This window comes from Ahaetulla prasina, chromosome 4, assembly GCF_028640845.1.
Source record: "Ahaetulla prasina isolate Xishuangbanna chromosome 4, ASM2864084v1, whole genome shotgun sequence".
In the NCBI taxonomy this organism is placed as follows: domain Eukaryota; kingdom Metazoa; phylum Chordata; class Lepidosauria; order Squamata; family Colubridae; genus Ahaetulla; species Ahaetulla prasina.
The window spans coordinates 102,932,930-102,958,418 of record NC_080542.1 but is presented as its reverse complement, the minus strand read 5'-3'; the positions used below and the strand labels follow the sequence as shown (position 1 = coordinate 102,958,418).

Genomic DNA, 25,489 nt, shown 5'->3' with positions numbered 1-25,489 from the left:
CCCATTTTGAGATTTTGAGTTAGTGCTGGGAATTGTTCACGAGGGTTCAAATGGTAAACTGGTTGCTTCATCAAAAGATGAAGCACATGTGAGCAAAAGGAAAAGGAACAGCAGGCCTCTTTCGTTTTTGAGTGAATCACTGCCCCCCCCCTCCAATATGGAAGGAAAGCTGGTGAGGGGGAGGGGTGAGATATTGTAATAATCGTAACATAAAATTCAGATGGAAATTGTTTAAGAATAGAGTGGGAGGAAAGAGGGTGCCTTACAAATATATATGTTGTTGGCTTTTTTAAAAAAAAATTTCTTACTTTACTTCAAACAAAGCTCTGCTGAAATCTAGGCGTGATCAATCTTCTCGGCCAAAATGCCTTGACAGCTTCTGGCCCTTAAGAACACATTTCGAGCTTCATGCTCTTTCCTAGATGAAATGTGACTGAGCAAAAAAGAAGAAAGGTTGTTGAGTGGGAGGAAGAAACTCTAGTAAATAAGCAAGAGAGATGTTTCTGCTTATTTTCCCAAACGGATCCCACCTTACTCTACCCTCTCAATGAAGGATAGAAACTTCAGCTTTTTAACTTGCCTGGAAGACAGCCACAGGCCTAAGGATTTTTATTTCATTATTTATTTATGGAATATTGATGATAACAGCAAGGCGTTGCTGGTGTGTGTGTGTGTGTGTGTCTGTTTGTGTGCCTGCGCGCACGCCTGTGTGCGCCCCAGCTTCTGTATGTTATATGTAAAAGAACCCCACAAGGAGGTAAGGCGAGCAAGGGAGGCGGCTGGGGCAATTCGGTTCACTGAGGCTTTGTGAGTTAAATTGGTGTGGGAAGGATATTGGGAAGATTTTTGTTTTTGTTTTCTGTAGGCTGGATTGTGGATTCTTTTCTTTTCTTTTCCAGTGGGCAATCTAATAGAAAAACTACCTGGAACAAAGAGCTTTTCTTCTTGGTTGGCTTTTTTAAAGTAGCATTTTTCTATTCTTCTGTGTTTTTTGTAAGAACGTGCACATTTTCGTGCAGATAAACTATATGCAGGATAAAGGGAAGGGATAAATAAATGTCTTTGAAATCAGATTGGAACACAGGGATGGGGATAAGACTTCCTTTGTCTTATACACCTTCTTAAGGGTCAGTTTTTCTGTCCTCAGACCAGTCAGAGTTTTCTCCCTCTTTTTCTCTTGCTCTCACACCATCAGTGCCATAAATTCACGTTATGCATTTTTTCCTTCAATTAATTTTGAAGAGGGAAAAAAATAACACTCACAGTCCCTTTCTATTTTATCTTTTTCCAAAAGATAGATGTTTCAAACTGATTCTTTCACTCCAATAATTCTCTTTTAAATAGTTTTGCTTTTTCAATAGATTTGGTGATTTCCTATTCAGTCAGAAGCCAAGTTGCTGTTAGGTATAGAGGAAAATGGTTCAGCGAAGATAAAATGCAGTAAGTATAGAATGCAAAATTAGAACGAGGAATTTAGTATATTGCACAATCAATGGACCCCTGGAAGCTTTTCAGACACAGATGGGAGGAAAGAAAAAAAATACCAGAGAGATTTTATTTAGTGAAAAAATAGACAGATATAATATTTTAGAAAGGGAAACCAATATGATGGCAAATTTATTGAGATTAAACAAAATAACCAGATCAGACAGTGGCATATCCTCTATATACATATACATATACATACTGAGGTCTTCCTAAATAAATTCAAGACAGGCGATAAACCCCCTATTAAATTACATGTTTTCTCTGTTTGGAAATAAAGGGGGGGGTTGCGTCTATGGATTCTCCATGTTTGTTAGCACAGATGTATTCGAGCTACAGAAAGGATCTGGTAGGACTGCATCAAATGCTTGTTTAGAACTTGTGTTTTATGCATATGTATTTATGAGTGGGAAGGGTTCTATACATTCACCTATATTATATAAATGATTTTTTTCCTATTCCCCCCCCCCTTTCCCCTTCTAGAAAGAAAGATTGGGATGTGGGAGGAAATTAGATTAACAAGATGTGCGGGAATGATAATAATTCCGCAATTCCTGTAGCCGGAGAGGAGAAACAGCCTAGTTGGTGGGGGAAACTATAAGGAATAGCTCTTTCAAAGCTGCCCACGTCGCCTCGCGAACAGATTTATTGTTGCGGAATCCGTTTCTTCATTACTGGGATGATAAATTGTATCTGCCTGTAAACAAATGTGCTTTGAATCCATGCCATACCAAATATGAGCCCACACGCTCGTTTAAGTCCACAGACTCTTATTCAGTTTCGTTCTCTTTAGGAAAACAAGAAGACTTGCCCATTACCGTTTCTCGATTGTCCATTTTGTCCCGTGAAGCAAAGTGTGCGGGTAAAACAACCTCCGATCGCTTCCCCCTGCGCGGAGGCGAGAAGACACTGGGAGCTTCCCCAGCCAACGGGAGAGAACAGCCTGCAGCCGGGCAGCCTGCGGCCTCCAGAGAAATGTTAACAGCACCTGAGCTTCTTCGTTCGAGGAAGAGGCTCCTCAGAAATAGCCTTTGTTTCTGCCCCAGCTCGCTAATCTTAGAGCCGAGTCCACCACTTTGAAGAGGAGAACAGCCGTGGACAAGGCGTGAGGCTGAGACTACCTAGGACAAAAAAACAACAACCCCAAACACACACATCTGCAAAGAGAGATGCCGACAATCAGCCACGGTCACAAACCGGGATCTTTTCCAGCTTGGAGCAGTTTAGCTCCCTGTTTATTGCGGCTCTTCTTTGGGGAGGTCGCCAGGCAAGCGCTGACTCAGGAAAATTACTCACTAAATCTGTTTCTGGGTCTGGAGTCAAACGCGAACCACCGGAACGCTTGTTCGACCAGCCTTGGTGGTGCTGGAAGAGGCTTTGTTCGATTTTAAAGCAACAGAGGAGCGCGGGTACCTTCTGGAAATACTTAAATTTTGGCAGCTTTAAAAGTCCAGTCAGAAGGAAGGGGGGGGAGGGATTTTAAAGGTTGGCTGTGCATTTAAACCTCAGGGGGCTCAATCGTTCCCGGTGTTCTTTTTCCTCGTTCCTTTTGTCTTTGGATTCGGACTGCAGGATGGCATTCAGATGATCTATCATAGATTTCTATTATTCAGAATAAAAGCTTTTATTTAGTAAATTAGTTTTTAAAATGTGAGTGTATCCTTTTGAAAACAAAACTATGATCCTTTGTTGTCAAATCCCGGTTTACCCGTTTTCTACTTAGATTATCTATAGACATCCATTACTTTCCTACTTCGATGTGTTGTTTTCCAGATTTTATTGCATTATTTCTTTTTTTAAAAAATAAAAATTCTGGTTTTCAAATGATATTCTCTTTGTATGCCATTGAACATACAGCCAGTCAATATTTCCTGAATACTCAGGGTAAAGAAGTTTATTTTTTAATATTTTCATATATATAAATATGAACAGATGGGGATAAATAAAAAAAATTAAACACTTAGATTATTCAAAAAAATATAAATAAATCTGAAAGATCACCAGCATACACACGATTAAAGACGTACATGTATTAATCATTTTGCTCAGGAGCCGCTGTTCAAGCGCCCTTTTTTCTTGTTACCTAAAAGAAGTGCAATTAAAATAAAAAATGTTTCCCAGATGGGACTGATTTTGTACGAACAAATTCACATTTAAGAACTGTCTGTATAGAAAATTTGTTCATAATACCCTGTTTTGATAAAAGAGTCAAAGTTAAGAGTATAAAGCCTATGTATACTCTCAAAGCAAGATCACAAGGCAAGAGTTCAAGAAGATAAATATCCACTATTGAAACTAGAGAGCAATTCAAGCAACAAATATTGCTAGTCACATAAATTGGAAAACGCATTTTACCAAAAGGAAAACACATCAGAATAAAACCCAGAAGTAAATAAAACTGTATTGGGTAGCGCAGGGAGGGGGAATTTAAAAGTTGGGGTCCCCCCCATTTATTTAAAAAAAAATTGGGAAGCTTTTAACACTCACTATATAACCAATGTTATATTACAGATGGGTCAGTTTGGGTGCTTCCTGAATTCTTCCCTGAGTAGGATGATGAGAAGTAAGATCTGTGTATGTTGGGTGCGGATCACAAGGTCCATGATGATGGTTGTTGCCTATTGCCCCACTATAGTCCATATTGGCAGAGGATGGGTGAGGGAGATGAGTTAGACCAAAGATAGATGGTCCTGAATTTCCCATGGTATCCACATAGTTGCCCCCAACATAAATGGGGCTTCCCTGTATATGTGGATTGCCATAACCATTGCCTTGAAGAGGGTGAGGGTCATATTCAGGTGTCACTGCTGCAGTTCCGGTGTACCTCTTTTGAGGAGGAGGGCAGTTATTGATAGGAGCCGGATATGATGTAGTGATGCTGTAGGTATTCGGATGAGTCTTGCTGAAAGATGGCGGTGACTGGGGTTCGTATGGAACACTGTTGACGAGGGAATGCATAGAATTCAGGTAGCCTCCAGCAGCTGGAGGGACAGGACTTCTGCTGGGGGATTGTCCTCCAGAAGAGGTCATCGTGCCTTTGCCCTTCTGATCCTTTTTGTATTTCATCCTGCGATTCTGAAACCATATTTTGATTTGTCTTTCAGTGAGATTTAGGAGGTTAGCCATCTCTACCCTTCGTGGCCTGCAAAGGTATCTATTGAAGTGGAACTCCTTTTCCAGTTCTACCAGCTGGGCACTGGTGTAAGCTGTGCGAGCTCTTTTAGAAGAAGCTTGCCCTGGGGGGCTTTTATCACCAGCACAACTCTCACCTACACAAATCATACAAAGAACAAAATAAGTAGGATGATATCTAGCATACTAAGACCAGAAATAATAATAAAGTACTACTTGCTAAATTTGCAAGTATTCTGAGAGATCTAATGGCTTGGTCTGCCCAAACTAATTGCAAATGTATTTAAATGGAAGGAAGGCTGATCAAAGGCCATTTGCTGCCTGAGTCAAAGTACAAGTGGTGTTCTTCCATTCATTCAACAATCCTGTGTTGAATCAATCATGATAAATGATCAGTGTCTTCCTCATACTGAGGCTAGAAAGCTTTCATAAGAAGATCACTGAGGCAACATTACCGATCCTTTCAAACCTAGGACCCTCCAAATATATTTGACTTCTAATTTCTTATCCCCAGAATAGCTATATAGAGTGAGGATCATAAGAATTGAAAAACACCAGGCTAAAGAATATTCTGGTATTTTCCCTCCCATTTTAATTCTCTGATCTAGTAATAATTGCCAGAGGCAACCATTTCTAGAAAAGGAACCATGCAGTCTTCAAACACTACTAGAAATAACAGCTCCTTGGAAATGTAATTTTTACAAGAAAGATAAACAAGGCAACTAATGATTGTCAGACTACTCTTCCTCAGCACCAAACTGCAGAAATTCCTTGCTCCTTGAGTTGGATTATTGTCAATAATATGGATATTTTATATCAGTAAAAACAAAATATAATCTTGGTAGCAAACATCCATTCTCCCTCCACTTCCTTTTAGGATAACTTCGGACACACACCTGCAGTAAAATATTACTTGGCTTAAAGCCAGTTTCAGCCCATTGAAAAGAATAGAATGAAATAAGAGATACAAGGCCAAATCTGTGATAAGAGTTTAAAGGGATATAGTGTTTGATGCCCAGAAGAGGCTTTGTATTGCAAAACCCATCAGGCTCAATTCTCTTAAGGAATTGTAGGAGATGTAGTCCAAACCAACTGGAGGACACTTCCTTTCCTACCCTTAAAAGTGTAAAAGTAGCCTTCCTTGATAACGATTTTGAAATACACCTAAGGGTAAACTGTTTATTATTTATTTACTTAATTGCCTTGTGTCTACAGGGAGGGCAAATATTGAGATGTTTTCAAAAATACCCTGCACTTTTCTTCACATTAGTAAAGAAACCTCTGCTGAAGCTACTTTTATTTTTAGAGGATAGTCTTTTGGAAATATATACTTGTTCTTTCAAGTTTTATATGCTTAAGCTTAATTTATGTATCTAAGCTTCTGGCTACTGAACTTAATGATGAGATAAGGCTACAGCCTAAAGCATATCTACTTGAAAGACTTTGTAGCTGTTATTTCCAAATACAAGCATTTAGTATCTACTCTTAGCATTCTGATTGACAAGATATATAGATTCTGACTTGGTAAACTAAGATACACACACACACATACACATAAATACACATATATACACACATACATACATATACATATATAATATAGATCACTGAATATGTTAAATAATAAAGCCTGCCTATGTTGATTTTACTCTGTAATAGCATTAGAAATGCATTGAGGAAAACATTTGCAAAAATGTTTAGAATCTACTTTCTCAGTCCAAGATAAATTGCGGAAGTAAATGATAAGTAGAAGCCAAATGCCTGGGGGAAAGGACGTTAATACTTTTCTCATCGATTTGGGTTTACTTATGTAATAACACTGTAGATAAACACTGTAATCTGCCCATAATGTATTTATGGACCTGCCTGTAGAGTACTAAAGAAACCTAAGCTTTGTTCCCATTCTTATAAGGCTGCCACTCTGTGAGCTAAAATCAAAGGAGGTTATGAATATCAAACAAAGCATTGATCTTGACTGAAGATCATGATGGGCTATTTTATTCTCATTACGCTTCAGCAGGAATAGGTCGCTGGCTTATTGCTGGAATAGAATCAAGCCAAAAAAAAAAAAAAAAAAGTGCTAACACTGGTGGAAGACAGGCCAGGGGCTTGTACATATCTGGCTCTGGTTTAATAGCTGCCAAGTGGCGGGGAGGGGGGGAGGGAGAGGCTGCAGTATGGAATGTTGAAGATGATTCTAACAGGCATCCAAGCTTGAAAAGAGAGAAGCAAAGGGAACTTCACATTCTTTTTTCAGAGTTGAACAGAGGTCACCATCAAGCAAACTGAAGCCTCTCTCATCACCCAACTCTCTGGAGAAGGGCTTGTGTGTGTATGCACAAATGAAATAAAATAATGCTTGTGATCTCAAGAGATTGTACAGGTTCAATTTCCCAGCAAAAAATAGTGGGGATGTTTCATCTCTTTCCTGACACCACGAAATACTTGGCAGGCAGGGCTCCCAAGAAGTTTAGCAGAACTTTGGAGGGTGGTGGATCAGTTGCTTGTGCTAGTAAGTACTGAACCCTCCTGCTTTCTCCAGTTAACCCTCCCCTATTCCATTACCTGAACTGGAGCTGCTGTTTTTCTGCTTGGTGTTTTGCCGAGATTCTTTCATCCAGGGAAAGATTTGTTTGGACATGGTAGGTGAGTTCAGGATGGAGCTCTTTGTGGCATTTGTAGGGGTGCTGTTGGCAGTGACATTTTGAGGTGGTGACACGGAGGGGGGAGGAGGAGGAGGAGGGGGCAGTGGTGGTGCCTGCTGGGTCGGAGGCTGTTGCTGGGGCTGTTCTGGTAGGATTGGGGGCTGGAGAGACTGGCTGGGGATGGTCCTCATACAACTCTCGCTGATTTCATTGGCCTTATGATGGGACACAGTGCTGTTGGTGCCGGCGGGGGACTGCAAAGAACATGCAGGTCGATGATACTCGGTTTCCACCAGCGCAGAAGCAGAAGGCGGAGGATATTGCTGCTGACTAGCATTGTAAGCGAAACCATTTGCTCCTTGGTAGGGATAGCCTCCATAGATCGCAGAGCTGTCGTAGTAGGTCGCTTTTTGCATTTCGTTGTTTCCCAATATTTATTTCATAAACTGACAGGGTCTTGACACCCTTAAAGAATAACATTGGCACCACTCTGTCACATGACGTTTCTCCTCCAATGGCCTCTCCTTGTAGACCTAGGGTGTAGGGAAAGCACAGGAGAGTGGAGAAATAGTACAAATCCATCTTACTTTCAATAGCTAAGTGACATGAAAGCCATAACAGAAAAAGTGGTCAGCAATATTTAGCAGCATGACTTGGCCTGAAGGCGAAGAGAATTTCGGTAAGAGGAGGGGGGAGGGAGAAATAGAAAGAGATATGCAGAGATTTACTGGCAGCCCAGATTGTGTGGTTTACAGATCCAAGAGAAAGTAGGATTGGGTGTTTTCTAATCACGCACACACTCACATCCACATGCAGGCTAAGAATTGTTTTATCTTTTCTCCCATAAAAAAGGCTCTGATCGATCACTGCAATAAATGGCCTCCAGATAAGAAAGAGGTTGGAGCAGATTGTTTTCCATAACTTACGATTTTTTTCCATAACTTACGATTTCCTTTTGCTTTCCTTTCGAGCAATACCATACTGTTTCCCTTATTTATTGAAAGAAAAAGAAAATCTTGCTGTACTTTACTTAAAGGGTTGGATACAATGCCTTTTAAAGAAAAATCAATACATGCATCTTCAAGTCTCACCACGAAGAGTGACTCAACAATCCAGCGCTGGAGGGGTTCGAACTCATGAAATGTTGGCTAGGAAACCAAAAGATTTGATAAATGGAACCCATAATGACCCTCGTGTGATGAAACTGCACAGTGGTTGGGGATATCCCGAGCTTTCTCTGTTTAATAATCAGCCAACTTCCTGCGCATAAATTAGCTTTAACTGCTGCCAGTTTAGACAGGGACACAAATCTGGCCTCTATCATCCAATAGTCTCCACATGTAGCAAATGGGTAACAGTCAGAAATTATCTTCCAGTTAGCGCTCCTTTGTGGGAAGTTTCAGGCCTGTCCCTTTGGTTGCTTGTGTCCTTGCAGGATCCCGGTCTAATTATTTGAGGGTGTATCAAACATGACATTATTACTATTATGGTTGGTTGCACAGTCAGTCAGATGTTTTGAATTATTATTGTCCCCTTTCCCTCCTTCATGAATATATTCACAAATATCTGGAAAAAGGCACACCCGCTAGTGTCCATCTCCATGATCACAGCTTGAACCTTCCTCCTAACTCAACCATAATAGGTTCTGTCGCTGAGATTGCAGTGTCATTTGATGTATGGAGGTCATTTGGATGCAGACAGAGGAATGGGTGCACAAAACCACAAACACTCTTACAAACCAGGCAAATATTTTTTGTTCACTCAACATTGTTTACCTGTCTGAGCAGAATCAGCTAGAGAAGAGGTTGGGTGGGGTTTCAGAGGACTCCTTATCTGCAATTGAAAACTTTTTACAGATCAACTGAACCGCCAGTTAAAAACCTATCACTTCCATGCCTTCTCTCCAAAGTCCTCATATTCACACAAACATTCCCAACTCAAGTTCCAGTCAAAATAGTGGGCTGCCAGGGTATCTTGCTGGAGGGATATATTACACACTATCACCTCACAAGCATATTCAAATTAATTGCAGGAGTTTGCATTTCAGTTCACTCAAGTTTCTTTCAGAACAAGGTACACATGAGAGACAGATTGATTTAATAAACCTCTTACAGATGGCAGCTTCCTTCGATAGAGGATGGCGCTATCTTCTTTTATTGTTTGCTTGGTTTTGAAAACAACAATCAAGTCTTTCAAAAGTTACAATAAACAACCTGTATTGAAAAATATAGAAGATGAATTTCAGCTGTAGTTTGGGTTCGGTAGGAATTGACTTTATCTGATTTGGGAGTAAATTTACTTTAAACTCCAGAACTTTACTTTAAATTTGACTGGGGAGCCAGAATGTTGTTATCTTTTCTAATAGCCCTTCTAAATTTCAGACTTCTAACACTTTTGCCTTTTTGTTGGGAGTGGGGGGCAGGGTGCAAATGTTAGTTCACTTTTTGAATTAAGAAATATGAAACAATAAGATGCTGGCTGTTTCCTTTCTGACCTTTGCAGAAAGAACTCTTATAAGAGTTCTCCAAAGACTCTTTTGCTTGTAAGTAGGGAAAAAACGAGCAAAAGTGACTTTGGGGTGAGACAGTCGGGCAGCCCCCTTCCTGCTTGTGGATAGTTAGAGCAAACAAAAAGCAGTTGACAACAATGCCCGTAAGGGATGAAATAGCATTTTTAAAAAGATTTTTTAAAAATTAATACACAGGCTCACATTTTATACAGAGTTGTTTCACTAGATAAATGCTTGTTTCAAGAGAATGCAAATATATAGGAAAACCCAAAAAGCAGCCAGTGAGTGAAACTTATAGAAGCACTATTCCATCACCAAAAAGTCTATTTACAAACCCAATGGTTTCAAAATATGACTTCAAACTTGTACTTTCTAGTAATAGTAGATTATCTTGCCAACCTGCAGGCTGATGCCTTTTTCTTCATAGCATCTATCTGACAGAAGTTTATTCCAAAACTGCTCCCACTTGATTAAAAGGAACATACTTCTTGCACCCATGGCCAGGATGGCAACCTTACAGCTGAATCCTATTCAGCTCAGAAGGAAGACCCATTATAACAAATGAGATTGCTTTCTGGAAAGCCTGCATAGGATGGCAACTTTGGTTCAGAAATACTGGGGCGGGAGGAGCGAGATCCGCACTTGGTGGAGAGGTCTTCCTCTAAAATCTCAGAAGCGATGCAAAGTTTTTTTGAAAAGACTGATTCCCACCCACCAACGCCCACACAAAGAATCCAGCCTTCCAATCACCACTACATTGGCCTGAACCACAAGACAAGAAAAGTAAACGTGCATGCACAGGAGTTTCTGGAGTTCTTGCAGAAACTACCGGGTTGAATCCAAAATCATGAGTGTTCTTTTGAGCTGGCTGGCAGACCAGACTACAAGTTTGGAGTCCATTTTTCTTTGCGCTTGTCTGGCTTCCCCTTCTACCCACCCCTCCTGTAAATCGTGGTCCACGCGGGGGGACCCCCGCTTACATTCCCCACCCACTTCCCCACTGCTGGCCTCCTCTCGGCGGCCGGAGATTTCCTGCCAGATAAAGAAAAGTTGAGGGGAGAGGGGCACCCGGCCTGAACTCGACGTGAAATGGTCTATCCGTCACTGCCTGGAAGGAAGCTCCAGCCTGTGAACTCTTCTTGAACCGAGATTTAAGTCTCTGGTCATAAATCAACCAGGACATAAACTCCAGCATTCACCACTGATAGCCGCGTATTTGGGGGTTGCTTACCTTAATTCTGACGACTGAGGCGGAAGCCAGTATTGGTCTTTGGAGGCTAGGCGACAGTCGTTCCCTGCCAGCCCGGGGATCAGGCTCTCCCCCTTTCACTTTAACCCCTCCGCCCTGACAGACAACTAAGTACCTTCTGCTCCTCCGGGATGGGGACCAGTTCAAGTCACTTCTGCCAGGACGAGCCCAAGAATCAGAACCGGAGGCTCCCTGCCTCCACTAGGAAGGGGACACCCAAGAAGGTGTTTCTTCAGCTAGCCTCTGATGGAGTGTCCCCCCCCCACCACTTGCCCTGTCCTTACCTCATTCCGGCCCCAACCTCCACGCCCTCCACCTCACCCCTGGGGCCGAGTGAGAAATGTGCCTCACTACCCCTGGACAAGCTCTCTCTTAGACCGGATCGCTGGGAAAAGGCAGACGGCTGCCTGTGCAACCTTGCACGCCCAAGGGGGCGTTTGTTGGGAGAAAGGAGGCAGTTGCCTCGGGAAGTCCGGGGCAGGCAGGAGAGATGGGGGGGGGCAATATGGAATGGATGGAGTGAGAAGAAAGAGGCAGTGAAAGAGAGAAGGGCCAGAGAGGCATTAGAGGCCAGGAAAATTATGCTAATCGAGACAAAGGATGTTCACAAAAAGGTCATCGCTCCCCCCAAGACCTTTGATGGTGTGTGTGTGTCCAAAACACACACAACATAAATTTCACACACCAGTATGGCAACAGCTTGATGAATAATATGGAGAATTCTGGACGGGGTGGGAGAGACGGAAGGCATAGTTTAAAATCTGGAAGTTATGCCACAAATGGATAAACATTACCCCACCTCCACCACACACAATAGTAAGTAGACTTTTGGTCTGTCTCACAACCCAGGGCGATATCTACAGCGCTTTTAACGGGGAGGATTCAAACAATATTGGTGATCAGATGCCCACTTCCCTTCTTCTCTGGTTGCCCTTCCCTTAGGCAAACATTCACATACACATCATCGAGGAAACAGCACAGTCATCCGTTTACAAAACGAGCAGTTAACATTTAGGATAGAAGGAGAATATGGCTCCGAGTTCAGCGGAAATCAGAAATAATGCCTGGGTGGATAGCCAGTGAAATAAACTTACCCGTCTCCTTCCATGTCGTGGGGCTAAGTAATTATCAAGGTTCTAATTCCGAGTAACTGCAACTAAAAGCTGGGTAACTAAAGCAACCACTAATAAAGGCTAGGGTGTAGTTGTGAGGCTATACCCTCAGGAATATTTTGGAGATGCAAGTATTTATTTGAAAAGAAGAGAAACAATTTCTTAGTGAGCTGAAAGGTATCAAGAGTTTCTAAAGCATAGACGGGTTAAGGACTTAGCCTGCCGCTTATTGCCTACCTCTCCCGTGTTTCAATTCGCATTATTTAACAAATACTCACGGCCATAAGTGTGTACGTTGATCAGTGCTGCTGTTTTGGTAACTTTGGTTTTCCTTATTCTTCTTTCTCTTTCTTTCTTTTCACCTTTCTTTTTTCCACTTCTCCTTTCCCCCTCCTCCTTCCCTTACTGCACTTTCTGGCCATTTTCTTGCTCAAGTGGTCTGACGTTTAAAATAACATCAGTAAGAAGAATAGTCTTCAATAACTCCAGGGCGAAAGGGTGGGGGTGGGGTATAAAGAGACCAGAACAGACAAATAAAACAAAATAAAAACAACAACAAAACCCGGAGGAGGAGGTTTTAAATTGCCTCAGAAAATCAGCCAGTTGGCGCTGGAATAAGAGCTAAGTGCGATTTTGACAGGCCTTCGCTACCAAAGGTGTGGAAAATACAAAGAAGTTTCTTTAAATTGCACTGTCACCTTAAACCCCAAACAAAGCAGAACAGGGGAAAGAAGAGATTTATACACTCACGCACAAACATACACACGTATTTTCAGTTCAGGGTGGCCTCTTATGCATACCAATGGTTTTTGTCATTTATGGCGAGGCAAGATTTATAGCTTCTTGCGCCAAGCTGTAAACAGAGCTACCCAACAGAAAACACTTGCTTCTCAGAGCATATTGCGAGGACTCTCCACATGAAAGACAGAAAGCTGAGCTGCTGCGTAGGAGGTGGGGACGACAGCGGGGACCAAAATTCACCGGTCAGCCGTTTTGCTATATCCTCCGGCTTGGCAGTGGCGATGCAAGAAAACGCCCGTTTTTGTCGACATCAGCCCTACAGTTTTCTTCTGAAAAAAGGCTGATATGACCTTTTTCTGGTCCCGTCCTACTGTCCCCCCCCCCACCTTTTGCCATCCCTCCCCAAAAAAGAAAGCCAATTCTTTTGGTGGAGGTGGCAAACAAAGTTCTCTCTGGAGAGAATTTGAGGAGCAAACTGGATGTTCAACCCACCAGTTTCTTCCCCTGAAGTCAAAAAAATTATGCAGGCAATAGCCAGCTGAGCATTTTGTTCACCTTGCCCGATTCTGAGTATATTTCATTAGGAAGGTGCCTGAAGCAGAAAATACTAAAATTCCTCCCCGGAAGGCAAATAAAGGTTCAAATAGAAAGGAGAATTTTCCAATATTCCAATAAAAGTATTCAATTAATAGGTAGCATTGGTCCTTTCTTTCCCCATTTATGAGTTTTATGGTTGGTAAAACCTATCCTTTCCTCTTTGTCTCTTTCTTTAGCTCTACTAGAGCTTCAGAATTTTGGTTCTTGTTCTGGTTATTGAGTTTCTCCTTCCTTGCTACTACATTATACAGGTATTATACAGGCATTAATGTAATAGCCCCTCTCTTGTTGCCATGTAAAGAGCCAGATTCCGTTTAGATTCATGCTGGACCAACTGGACTTAAAGCAATATAAATCTAAGTGGTTCAAGAGCCTCTCATTCTGAAGTAAGGGAGGAATGAGGATTGTTCCTCAAAAACAAAAGCTACCTTGCATTTGCAAAGCAAAGTTTTGGAAATGAATGTTTTCTCTCTAAGGGGGAAAAAAACGAGCAAGTTTCCTTATCAGCTCAGCAAATAGGACACACCTTATTAAAAAGTGCACGTGGGTGTGTGTAAGAAATAAAATAAACCAAAGCTCTGGAAGTGGGACAAGAAAATACTGGAAAGAGAAATATGATTCTAGATTTTTAAACTTCAGGTCAGCTAACATTCCAAATCTACCAAATCTTTCCCTGGAAGGTATTATCATTAATTACATAGTACTTGTTTCCCCGATATGGACAGCATTTAAAATCTTTTTTTACCTAGAAAGTAGAGTTTATCATATCAGCATCACTGATATGTGGATCTCTATTTACTCAATCGTTCACTTTTAAACTCCTGAACACAAACACAGTCTCAGGATTGGGATTCATTATTTATGACTGTTTTATCTGGGTCAAAATCATCCGGAACTGGACCATAAATCATACAAAACAATGACAAAATAATTGAGCCAAAATTAACGCTCTCCCCTTTTTTCCCTCCCGCAGCTGGGTCTGGCCCATGTGAAATCTAATTTTCTTTCCCTCATCTGAAAAAGCTACTTTTAAATATTATGAATTGCCAAACAATTCTGTTTAATTACACACTAACAGACAAATACACAGAGATACATAATAAAGATTTATGGGTAGTTACTTTTGAAGATATACTGGAGACCTGCTTGTTTAGCAGATCAGAAAAAGAGAGTTAATTTATACTAACTTACATATGCGTATGCATGTATGTTTCTCTCATATACATGCATATACAGAAAGATGCAGTCACACATATTCTGCTATTAAATATCCATACTATGTTGGTTAAAAAAAGTTTTATTTTTGATACTTTAAATCTTTATGCATCTAAAACTGAACCCTAAGTTGAATAATTGCAACTGCCAATAAAACGAGGAGGAAAGCATAGAAGAGTGAAGGCGACCACGCTGCCCCCAGCCCACTGGCAACATAAATCAACAGTCAGCACTCTGACCTTTAGCAATCCTGGGACTCAGTGGTGGATGCAATTTTATATAACATTTGTCCCCTTGTATAAAGCAAGGAGGGCATTCATGCCCTCTCCCTATTTCATTTAGGGGGTAGTTCCTCCCATAACACAGAATGAATAAGTGGTTAGGATTTGGTGATAGCTAATGAAAACCTTTAGGAAAGGCAGCGGAAGGCATGCTTCTGCTTTTGCTGCTTTCCAGAGTCCTGTTCAAGCAAATATGGCCCTGCAAAGAATCTCATTGATTATTATGGTGCATGGATGGATGGATGGATGGGTGCTTTCCTTCCATTCTCAGAGAGAAGAGTGAAGATGCAAGTGGAATGGGGGAGGGAGGAACATTTTACTGGATACTGGATTGATAAAGGTTTTCCTGGCACAGGCTAGGAGGGATACTGGTAAAAATAATATCACCACGCATCACAAATAAAATGGCAGCTGAATTGCATATATATCCTATTGACACACACCCCCATAAAAAAAAGGAAGGAAGAGAGGAAGGGAGGAAGGAAGGAAGAAAGGAAGAAAGAAAGAAAGAAAGAAAGAAAGAGAAAGCATTTAGTTTCTGACTGTGATCACAGTCTCCTGACATTGCTCAAAACGCTCATGAAATCAATAATAATAATAATAATAATAATAATAATAATAATAATAATAATAATAATAATAATAATAATAATAATAATAATATAAGCAACATCAAAACAAGCCTCTCTTCTTCCTCCATATTTTGACTTTTAAAAGGAACCTCTATATCATTTAGTTAAAAAAAACAACGAGTCTGGAACAATTCACAGGAATCTTAACCTTTTGAGTAGGGACCGGAGGCGGGGTGGGGACAGTTCTCTGCTCGTTGCAAAACTCCCTTTCCCAGCCTCTCAATCCCATCGAAACAAAGAGGAAGGCGAAGTGAACGGCTCTCCATAGCCCTCTTAAGCCTTTCCCCCGGACTTTTGCTTAGCCCCGCTGGAAGTCGCGCGCGCGCCAGGAACAATCAACGGAAATACCTTAAAATAAAATCCATCCTCTCTCTGTCTCCCTGTTTTTTGTTTTTTGTTTTTTTAACGAAGCATTTCGCCCTAACAGCCGGGCAATAATAACCTTTCCATCAGGATCAAGTGCGGTAGCCCAAACGGAGACTTCCCGAGGGTGATCGTAGCGTTCGGGGGGGGCGGGGGAGGGGGACCGGCGGTGGATAACAGAAAGCAGTCCTTGCTCTGAACAGAAACTGGGAAGCGAAATCGCAGACGAAGCCAGTCCGGGTCTCCACTCCAAATGGCACAATAATGCGCTGTATTATGTGCTCACGTGGTCATACGTCAACTTAAATCCTTTTATTTGAAATCGGGAATCGCTGAAGGAATCAGGGTTGGAAGCGCGAGCCTCTGGTGTATGTGTATACGCGCGCGCATGTGTGAGTGTGCGCGCGCGAGAGAGCGTGTGTTTGCTTTCTCTTCTTTCCTCTTAAGCTTTAAGCAAGGGCCTTTCAGAAGAGGGAGGGGAAAACCAAGAGCTGGAGACGTTTATTATTATCCTCCCAACCCACATATTAAGATTTTTTTTCCATGTAAGTTTTAGAGGGAAAGCAAGAAGAATTATTTTCATCAAAGGCTAATCAGATGCCCTGCAGAATGAAACCTCTCCTGTGACCCTTCAGAGGTGGGAGGCAGAAAGGGCACTGGGCACAAAGCAGATGAACTTCATCTGGATTTCTGCAGAGAAGCCCTTTAGACCATCAGCCATCCCATGGCCTCTTCTTTAAGTCTATTGAGAGGGGCTTGCTCAACACCCACATGAAACACCAGAGTTTAAATTACCTGACAAAGGACCTTCTGATAGAAACTACCGGATAGCTGTCCTTGTCCTATTAATGGCCCAGGAGGAGGAGGAGGACAGCATCTGCCTGCTGGAGGGTAGATTTAAATTTCACCAAAACTTTGGGACCGCCTCATTCAACTCGCACTTACGCATTTCCTATGCAAGTACTTGAGTGATGTGCAAAATAACAAGGTTCTATCTAGAGCACTGAAAGGGAAGATAATATAACTGTCTAAGGACTGATAACTTTGAAAACAAAGAGGAAGGGTAATAAGACTTTTAAGTGAACTTAAGATATGATTTTGTTTTTGCTTCTAGACAGTTCATTTCCATAGTGTCTCCTAACCTAGGAGGTGTTAAATACTTTTAATAATGAAGAAACAAGCTAGTTCTTCTATCAGGCCCACTTTAGCTCTAATACAGAATTTCTACTTACCAAGGAATTTCCTCTCAACTGAACCATGAGAATCAGCTCTTAGCCTTCTGCTTCTTTCAACACTCTGTCAAGTTGTTTCTGTCTCTTTCCATTCCCTCTCTTTGTTATGAATTTAAAATGTGAGAGAAAATGAAATTTAGTCTCCACCAATTTATGATCCAATTGTGAGCAATCCCACAACTTTCTTTAACTTTAAATTAATTTTAATAGTGCTTGATTAAGAAATTGCTGGATTATGGTTACACCAGAAAAAAAAAACATATTCAGCAACAATGTGGAAACACGTGGATTCATTTTTTCCCCCCAATTTGTCAGACAATTCCCCAGTCTAACATTGGATATTCAGCTTCTCTGACTCTTAGGAAAGATATTTTCAAACTAGCAAATAGACACTTTAATAAGATAGGTTGTCTTAAAAGGACAGCAAAAGTCTTGCTAAAACACTGCAATTCTATGCATATTTATTTGGAAACAAGTTGCATTTACTGTTATGAAATTAGACTTCAGCAAGTTGCAAAAGCAAATTGACTGAAGTCAATAAAAGAATCCTTCTAAAACACATTTTTCTTGGAGGCAATTTTCATGACTTTGTTTTCAGATAAATGTGCCTAGAATTAAACCCTCCATAAAGCAGAACTCAGTCCTTGCCTAAATCTGCCATAAATTATAGTGCATTTGTACAACCTTAAAAGCTAGCATATGCTTTTCTACAGCACCACCATTGTTCAGAATTCTGCTGGTAAAAGCTAATCTGAAATCAAGAGCAACTTTCTGCTCAGAAGGGTTTCACAGGTTATTTAAGGCAATGTTTCAACCCAGTCAAGAGACACCCCTCCCCCCATTTTGGACAACATGAAGCTATAATTAATGGTTAATGAGAAGACGTGCAGGGAAAAAAAGTAAACCTTTAGCTATAAGCAAACAGTTTTGCATGGAGTCAAAAGAGAAAAGAAATCTCCAAAGCAATCATAATTATCCAAAATTTAAGGTGCAACTTCAACTTACAGGCCTACCTAGAAAATCTTTCTTTAATTTGCAAAGATGGAATTTCTCTGAAGTTGTTTCTTGGTGCTGTGTTAATGTGAAAACTGCTGTTGAACTATTAACTCCAGTAATCATTGAAGATGTATGTGACTATTTAAAAAAAAAAAACAATACCTAGGCATCTAGTTTTTTGTCTTTCTGGTAGAAATTCACCATGATATTTTTCTACCACCTCAAAGAGCTAGAGATTTGAACACTTTAGAAGACTTAAAAAAGTTACATTTATTTGGGGATTTAGATGGAGTGAAGATAAACTTGTTCATGCAGTCACAGAATCCAGGCTGGAGAAACATGAAACAGACCTGAGTTGGGGTCTCAAACAAACTTTTTTAGAAGAAAAAGGAGAAAGCCACTGATATCCTTGGTCACTGCTTTCCAAATAAATGGCTAAGATTTTTGGATCCAAGCATAATCAGTTCTTAATCTTTACTTGAGCTACCAAAAGAAATCATATTCATATTTATTATAAGTCTACTGATTTCAGTGGAACTTTCTGTCAAATAAATATCTACAATACTGAAGCCTTGGAGATTTTGTGTGTGTGTGTGTGTCTGTGTGTATGTCAGGTGTCTATTTACAATAACATTCTTTTTTTAACATCAGCCTTACAATTTTACATATATGATATGAAGCTAGTTCTTGTTTTTGTTTTTACCTTTAACTTTTACATTAGCATTTATAATTAAACAGAAACAAGGTTCTATATTAAAGTGTATGGCTATGGTATGTCTATGTGTGTGGGAGGGGGCTTAGTTTTATAGTTCCATTTGCAGAATCGTTCCAGCTTTAGAAGACATATACCTTGACTATTATTAGCTAACTGTACTTATTCAGATAGAATATTTTCTTATTAGAGAAATATGGGGAAGGATGAATAAATTTTGTACCAATAAACAAATAAAGAGGATATTTTTTTAAGGCTAAATTAAAACATTGAAAGTTGGGTCTGGAATGATGATGTATTAAATCTCAAGCACTTAAGTAATAAGCATCTTTAATTTTCTCCCTAAGTATTTTTATATTGAAATACAATATATTATTTTGGAACAGCCAAGACTCAAAATTCTGGGGCTTTTTTAAAAGGAAGAACCTGAACAACCTATTATATCAGCATAACAAATCCTTGTAACATTATAATTTATGGCTATCTTTAAGCATGTATTAACCTAATTCTGCTTCAATTCTGAGTAATTGTAGCAGACAATTCAAATAACCATCCACATACATTAATCTGAAATCCTGGTAGAACAATCTTTTTAACAATTATAAAAATTTGAATGAAATGAGAACTTTAACATCAAAAGTAGAGTACAACAAAGTTTTCAATCAATGCTTTTTCATTGCATCCAAAGACTTTTCAAGGAATTTTTAAAAAGTAAAAGTGATCCTCCACATTACTAGAAATATTATCAACACTGATAATATTTCCACATTAAAAAAAATCTAAAACTCTATTCTTTCTCTCCTGTATTAATGCAAAATTCTAAAATTAGGAGACACTTTGGGAATCATGAAAGAAAAAAACACTATCAACAGTCCATCAGTGTAAACCTTTTTAATTATCAACTTGGTCTTATATCTTGACACTCAACCCCCAATGCATATTCAATAATACCCTTTTACTTCTTTGGCTCTTTCCAGCCGGTGTGCAAAGCTGCCTGATTTGAATGGAGCTCAGAGAACTGCTCTTACTTAAGCTCTGTGTATTTCTTTGTTTAACAAGAAGGGCATTCACTGAGCAAGAAAGATGAATAGACCACAGTGAAGAAAATTCCAACCGATTTAGCTATTTATCAAACCCCAACTCTTCAGTTACCTCTCTAACAAGTACTGGCAAACCAAATCCTCTTCTCTGCAACATGAAACTATTTTAAACTGTTGTACAAGAGGTTTAATTTCCTCCCACCATCTCCAACAAGATTCTTACCTCCTTATTCTTCCAGCCACAGGACAGAATTGTTTCCAGATTGTATACTGCTTTAAATCATATTTTCCCCGTGACCTGGAGTGCTGTAAACAAAGAACAGGCAACAGATAAACTAACAATTAAACAGTATTGAAGTTATATATATTAATTTCAAGTGAAGGGAAGGAACAGGACTGTTTAGCAACTTTAAAAGGTACAATATTAGCAAAATCAACTTTTTTTTTTGCTTATAGAACAGCAAAAACATTAATAAAAGGAAATGGATAATATTAATACCAATAATGATGCTGTTTGCTACAGTATGGATGAAATTGAAAGATAGTTTTGCAATTAGTGACCTTTGTTTTCTTTGAATAGAATTCTTATTAGAAACATATTTTTATGTGTCTGGGAAATCATTGCTTAGGATCATTTAGTCAAGTAAAGCCATGAGATACCGTCAACACTGATTCAGAATCAAGAATAATACTTTTAAAAAGAGTGGGAAGTTGGAAGCAGGAGAGTTAGAATAACTCTGTTCCTGTGGGTCCCTTAGTAAAAACAGTGGAAAGCTTGTTGACCTCAACAGTAAGTTTTCTTCAACCATATTTAATAATGGTTGCCTTGCTCATCTTTTCTTCCTCTGGTTCCATCAGCACCAGGTTTTAAAAGAAATATGAATGATCCTTCTTCACGTGGCTAGTAAAAGTGAGTGTCTGGTATAGATTTATCTTTCTTTTGGAGGATCATTGCTGCAAATGTTTTTTAAAAGGCCCAGTTCCATTTGGGAAAACGTTGCCCTATAGAATTTGGATTTCGGTAATTGGTTCCTTTCCGTAGATGTAGGGCTTGGTAGGAAGAAGCAGAATGTCAACTTTTGGACTAAACAGCCATTGAGAAAGAGAAAAGCAGCCATAATAATTTGGGCGGGGGGGACTTGCTTTCTAGAATTGCGGGTGGATTGCATCAGATATCTATTGCTAAACTGAGAGTATTCATGCGGGTTCGCGGCTGCTACAATATTGTCCTCCCTCCCCATATTTCTGCTACTTCCCCATTATCTCCTTTAAATAAATAAATAAATAAATAAATAAATAAATAAATAAATAAATAAATAAATAAATAAATAAATAAATAAATAAATAAATAAATAAATAAAGCATCGCTTTGTAAAACCATCACATCAATTGCCTTGTTTGGGTTCAACCCTCTTTCCTTTGTACATTTATTATTAAATATGCATTCCCTGCCTTCAAAAATTTAGGGTGTATTGGAGAGCGATTAAATAGCACACCATGGGATTTTAGACTGCCAGAGCGGTTGGAAGGAGTCTTCTTTCCATCTCAAAAGTTGCAAAGTAGCCTCGGAGCTCTTACCAGAAGATGATAACTTCTTGTTATCCCCAAATCGACCCTTAATAGCGATATTTTCATTCCATAGTAAATCGCTCGGCTTAACGAAGAGTTAGGAAGAATGCCTCCCTCCCAGACTTCAGTGTGGACTGCCACCCAACCGCATCTCCCTTCCCCTTTCTCACGATGCTTGCTGCTCTCCCGCTTCTTGTTTAGCCCTTGATGGAAAAGCCAGTAATTTATGAAGCCCTGGAAAATTTAGAGCCAGCCACCAAAACCCGCCTTCCCTCGCGGGGGCAGGCAACCTTCCCCACGGAGAAATGAGGACCAGAAGTCGATTTCGCCTCGGTGAAGGATGAATCGCCCGGATAGCAGAACTGACCGCCAAGCCATTTGTCAGCGAGATTTCAACCTTTGGTAAAAACTGCTCCCCCGAAGCAAGCCAGCTTCAAACAATGAACCTCGATCAAGGAGCAAGGCTTGTCCCTACGTACTTACCAAACCTCCTCAATCCCCCTTATTGCTTGCTTAAGAGGCTTAAAGACTCTAGCAAAGATACATCAGAAAGGTTGGCGGGTAGGTTTCACTGTTTTTTAACGAAAAGACCGGGGGGTGGGTGGAAGAGTTGAGGGTAAGGAAGAGGAAGCTACCCTTCACTTCGGAAAGAATCACTTCGATGAGTGAGAACTGACGTCCACCATTCATTGCTAGAGACCGGCATTAATTATTTAACCTGTCACGTGATGTCTCTCCCCCCCCCCCGTCCCGTCCCTCTTCCCAGATTAAAATTTCAATACTCGGAGAACAAGTAAGGCAATACCTTTATCTATCCTAGCAGAAGCTTTTCAGTCCCTTATTGAACCCGTCTCTCCGCTGACAGTTTTTCAGTTTTCGAAGAGGTCTTTTGGGCATCAATAATGCACGGGGTGGAGGCGGGGAATGTCAAACTAGGGGAAAATGAAACAGGCGAACATGCTCTCTTCCCCACCCCCCAAATCAGTTATTGGGATTCAAATTTGTATTGTCAGCTGCAGGTAGGGGCACAGCTGGGTTTTTGTTCCAGTCATGGCACTGGCAGAAGTATTCCTGATGGGAGGGCCAGCTAGGCAGGGCCTTTCAAGAAGGGCTACCAAATGCTTCATAATTCCCTGTCTATGGCATTTCTTTGAATGATATGATGAAATCTGGATTAATTGTGCAGCTTGCAGGAATATTATCTACTGTATCTATTATTTCCCTTCTAGGAAGGGAAATGCTTCAGCCTTTGATCAAATCCATAGAGAACACTTGGAAGGCCAACATTCTCCTGAAATGTGGTATGAAAGGTATGAAACATTTTGGCCAGCCGGTAACAACAATCCAATTGCAACTAAACTTCACTAGTCTGGAGCTGGACTAAGTTTCAGCAGAGTTACTTGTTTTATTTATATTTATTTGTATCCTTCACTTTGTAGACAAAATCCTTTATTATGTAAAAAATATTAATTTTACAAATAACTAAAGACAATGAACATATCCAATTATTTCCAACACAACTTCCTCCTCCTATTTCCACCCACAACAATACCTTGTGAGGTGGGTTGAGCCAGAGAGAATGACTTGCCTAGGAGTCAAGTCAAGCTTCTATAGTTCAGGCAATTGCTCCCAGAAGCACGAAGCTGAAGCCTGAAGATGACGAATGAGACTTCCAATTTTACACGGGAGAAAACCCAAACAACCAAAGACATATATATATATATATATATATATATATATATATATGTATGTATGTATGTATGTATGTATGTATGTATGTATGTATGTATGTATGTATGTAGTATTATGGTCATAGACCATTTCAAGTTATCACTAGAGTAGTATCATTTATGGGAATAGGCTTTCTATCATTACAGTATGGCTGGACAATTCTAGAAGATATGGCTCGAGGATTCTAGAAGATCTAGAAATCAGTGGCGTGAAAATAGCTTTAACTGTTCTTAGGTTTGATTGCAGTTAATGAGAAAAGTCAATCAATGTCTCCCTCATGTAATTTGAAACTAAATATAACTAATTTGTGGAAAACCATCCCACTGAATTCAGCTGGATTTCAGCATTATCTTGCTTACTTTGTACTAAAACCATATCAGGAAGGAGGCACCTTGGCCTGCTGGTGGCAAGTAGGTTCAGCTACGATCCAAGCATACATGATCTTAAAGAAGTGGTCTCAAATCCATTGCTGAAGGCTACTTATGGAACAGGGAGAACATTAGCCAGAAGCTTCAAACAAATCTGCAAAATTCCACAGTGCTCAAAAAGAGGGTCAACTTCACTGCCCATCCCTGGTTAATACATTCCCCATTTTAAGAATAGTCAGATTTCCCCAAAAGCTGAAATCTAGAAAAATCTCCCGTAGCTTTTAACAAGGAAACTGGGCCCAAGAAAATTTGGGAGGTCTTAGGCTAGAAAGGCTAAGCTAGAATTTCCCTATCAAGTGTCCTTTCTCTATTTCTCTCTCTTGCAATGCAAAAGTGCATTAAGTGCATAAGTGCACCCGCCCTGTCCCTGTCCTAATATTCCCTTTTTACTTACTCTTTTCATGTATCCAAATTATGTTTATACTTTTACCTGTTATCTTATATATGATTGACAAATAAAAATAAATAAATAAATAAAGCCATGCAGTGCAGTCCCTTCACCAGTCTCAACCATACTCTTCCGTGCCTGTCATAAATCACACGAGAAAGCTTCCCTTTCTTGTTTATTGGTCTTCCAGTTGGTTCACACTAAGGTTGCTTCATGTAATGGTGTCACTAGATATTGATCTTTTTGTATATTTCTGTGGGGAGCTAGCTAAGCAAACAAAAAAACACTTTTCATTAATTTTTATTTAGGGGGAGGAAGAAGGGGGGACCCGTCCCCAAGTTAGCTGCTGCAATTTCGGTGGATGATATAACTCAAGGACAGGAATGGTGGGAGTGAGGATCAGTCTCAGAATTGATATAAGGTCAAAAGAGAGCAAACAAGATGGCAAGAGTAAAAAAGAAATGGCCACACTTCTGTCAATCTAACCTTTATTCCTACTTGAAAAATAGAGACACCAGCAACAGGAAACACTCCTCAGCCTTCTCTTCCTTTTCCCATCCTTCCCCCCACTAGACCAGGCACAGTAATTTCTTGTGGCTGCTGGCTAAAATGACAGACCATTTCCAGAGCCTGCATAGCCAGGATTCTTAAGGGTTTGCATAAACTTCACAAGTGATGAAAAAAAGCAAAAATAAACAAATCTCTATGTCATCCCACAAACTGAAGTGGAGAGAAGAAATAGCCTTCATTGCCCTGCTCTGCCTTGTGTGGGAGCACCAGGCTTACATTGGACTGATTTTGGGAATGGAGATGTCTTTCTCTTTCTCTCTCCCCACCATGTGCAACATTAAAGAAGCACCTGATTTTAGAATTGCCTTCCTTTATAACAGGGCAAAGATGTCTGCACATATCAATGTATGTGTGTGAGGCACAGAGAGGGAGGAGAGAAGACCAAAAAAAAAGAGAAGCATGTTTAAACCCAAGAATCAGATTAGAATGGATACTGCCTTTAAAGGTCAAGGGTTTGATTGGTCAGTCTGCTTCTTTAAAAAAAAACAATTAATGGCACAGAAAATGTGTCCTTTCTGTGAACTCTCCTCATTGCCCTGGTACAATGACAGGACAATAGTAGGATTTAAACTCCTACTCTGTAGTTTTTGGAACAATTGTAACATTAATTAGGCCAGCTAAGGTAGAAATCCAGGGCACTGTCATATAACAACACAATCTCTCTCTCCTGCTCCCCCATGCCTATCCCCATTCCCAAGTGCAACTACACATTTAAGTGACAATATGGGAAAAGATCTATAGAATATTTTTTTTAAATTACCTTGAATGGTGACAATCTGCCATATGTATTTTTCTGCCCAGGTCCGATACTCCACCCTGAAAGCATACACCTTCAGGGTGCAGCCAGGCAACTGTGTCTTTT

The 25,489-nt window shown here is 40.1% G+C and overlaps 2 protein-coding genes across 12 annotated transcripts in view; both read right to left on the bottom strand.

The window, feature by feature from the left end:
- Positions 1-25,489, bottom strand: part of SKAP2 (src kinase associated phosphoprotein 2) — a 317,205-nt gene that overhangs the window by 264,714 nt on the left and 27,002 nt on the right. For both annotated transcript variants that reach the window (XM_058180970.1, XM_058180969.1), the window contains exon 2: positions 20,165-20,247. The gene's annotated coding sequence lies outside the window, so the exon portion shown is untranslated. The remainder of the gene's footprint in view (positions 1-20,164; positions 20,248-25,489) is intronic.
- HOXA3 (homeobox A3) overlaps positions 3,353-25,489 on the bottom strand; it is a 49,140-nt gene continuing 27,003 nt past the window's right edge. Inside the window, exons 1-6 of one of the 10 annotated variants that reach the window (XM_058180959.1) lie at positions 25,388-25,448; positions 20,165-20,247; positions 17,194-17,292; positions 9,038-15,395; positions 7,183-7,795; positions 3,353-4,754 (exon numbers count right to left, since the gene is read on the bottom strand). In XM_058180959.1, coding sequence (XP_058036942.1) covers positions 3,991-4,754; positions 7,183-7,678 — 1,260 coding nt within the window. In that variant the 5' untranslated portion in view covers positions 7,679-7,795; positions 9,038-15,395; positions 17,194-17,292; positions 20,165-20,247; positions 25,388-25,448 and the 3' untranslated portion in view covers positions 3,353-3,990. The other 9 variants (XM_058180960.1, XM_058180963.1, XM_058180965.1 and 6 more) reach the window with 9 other exon arrangements.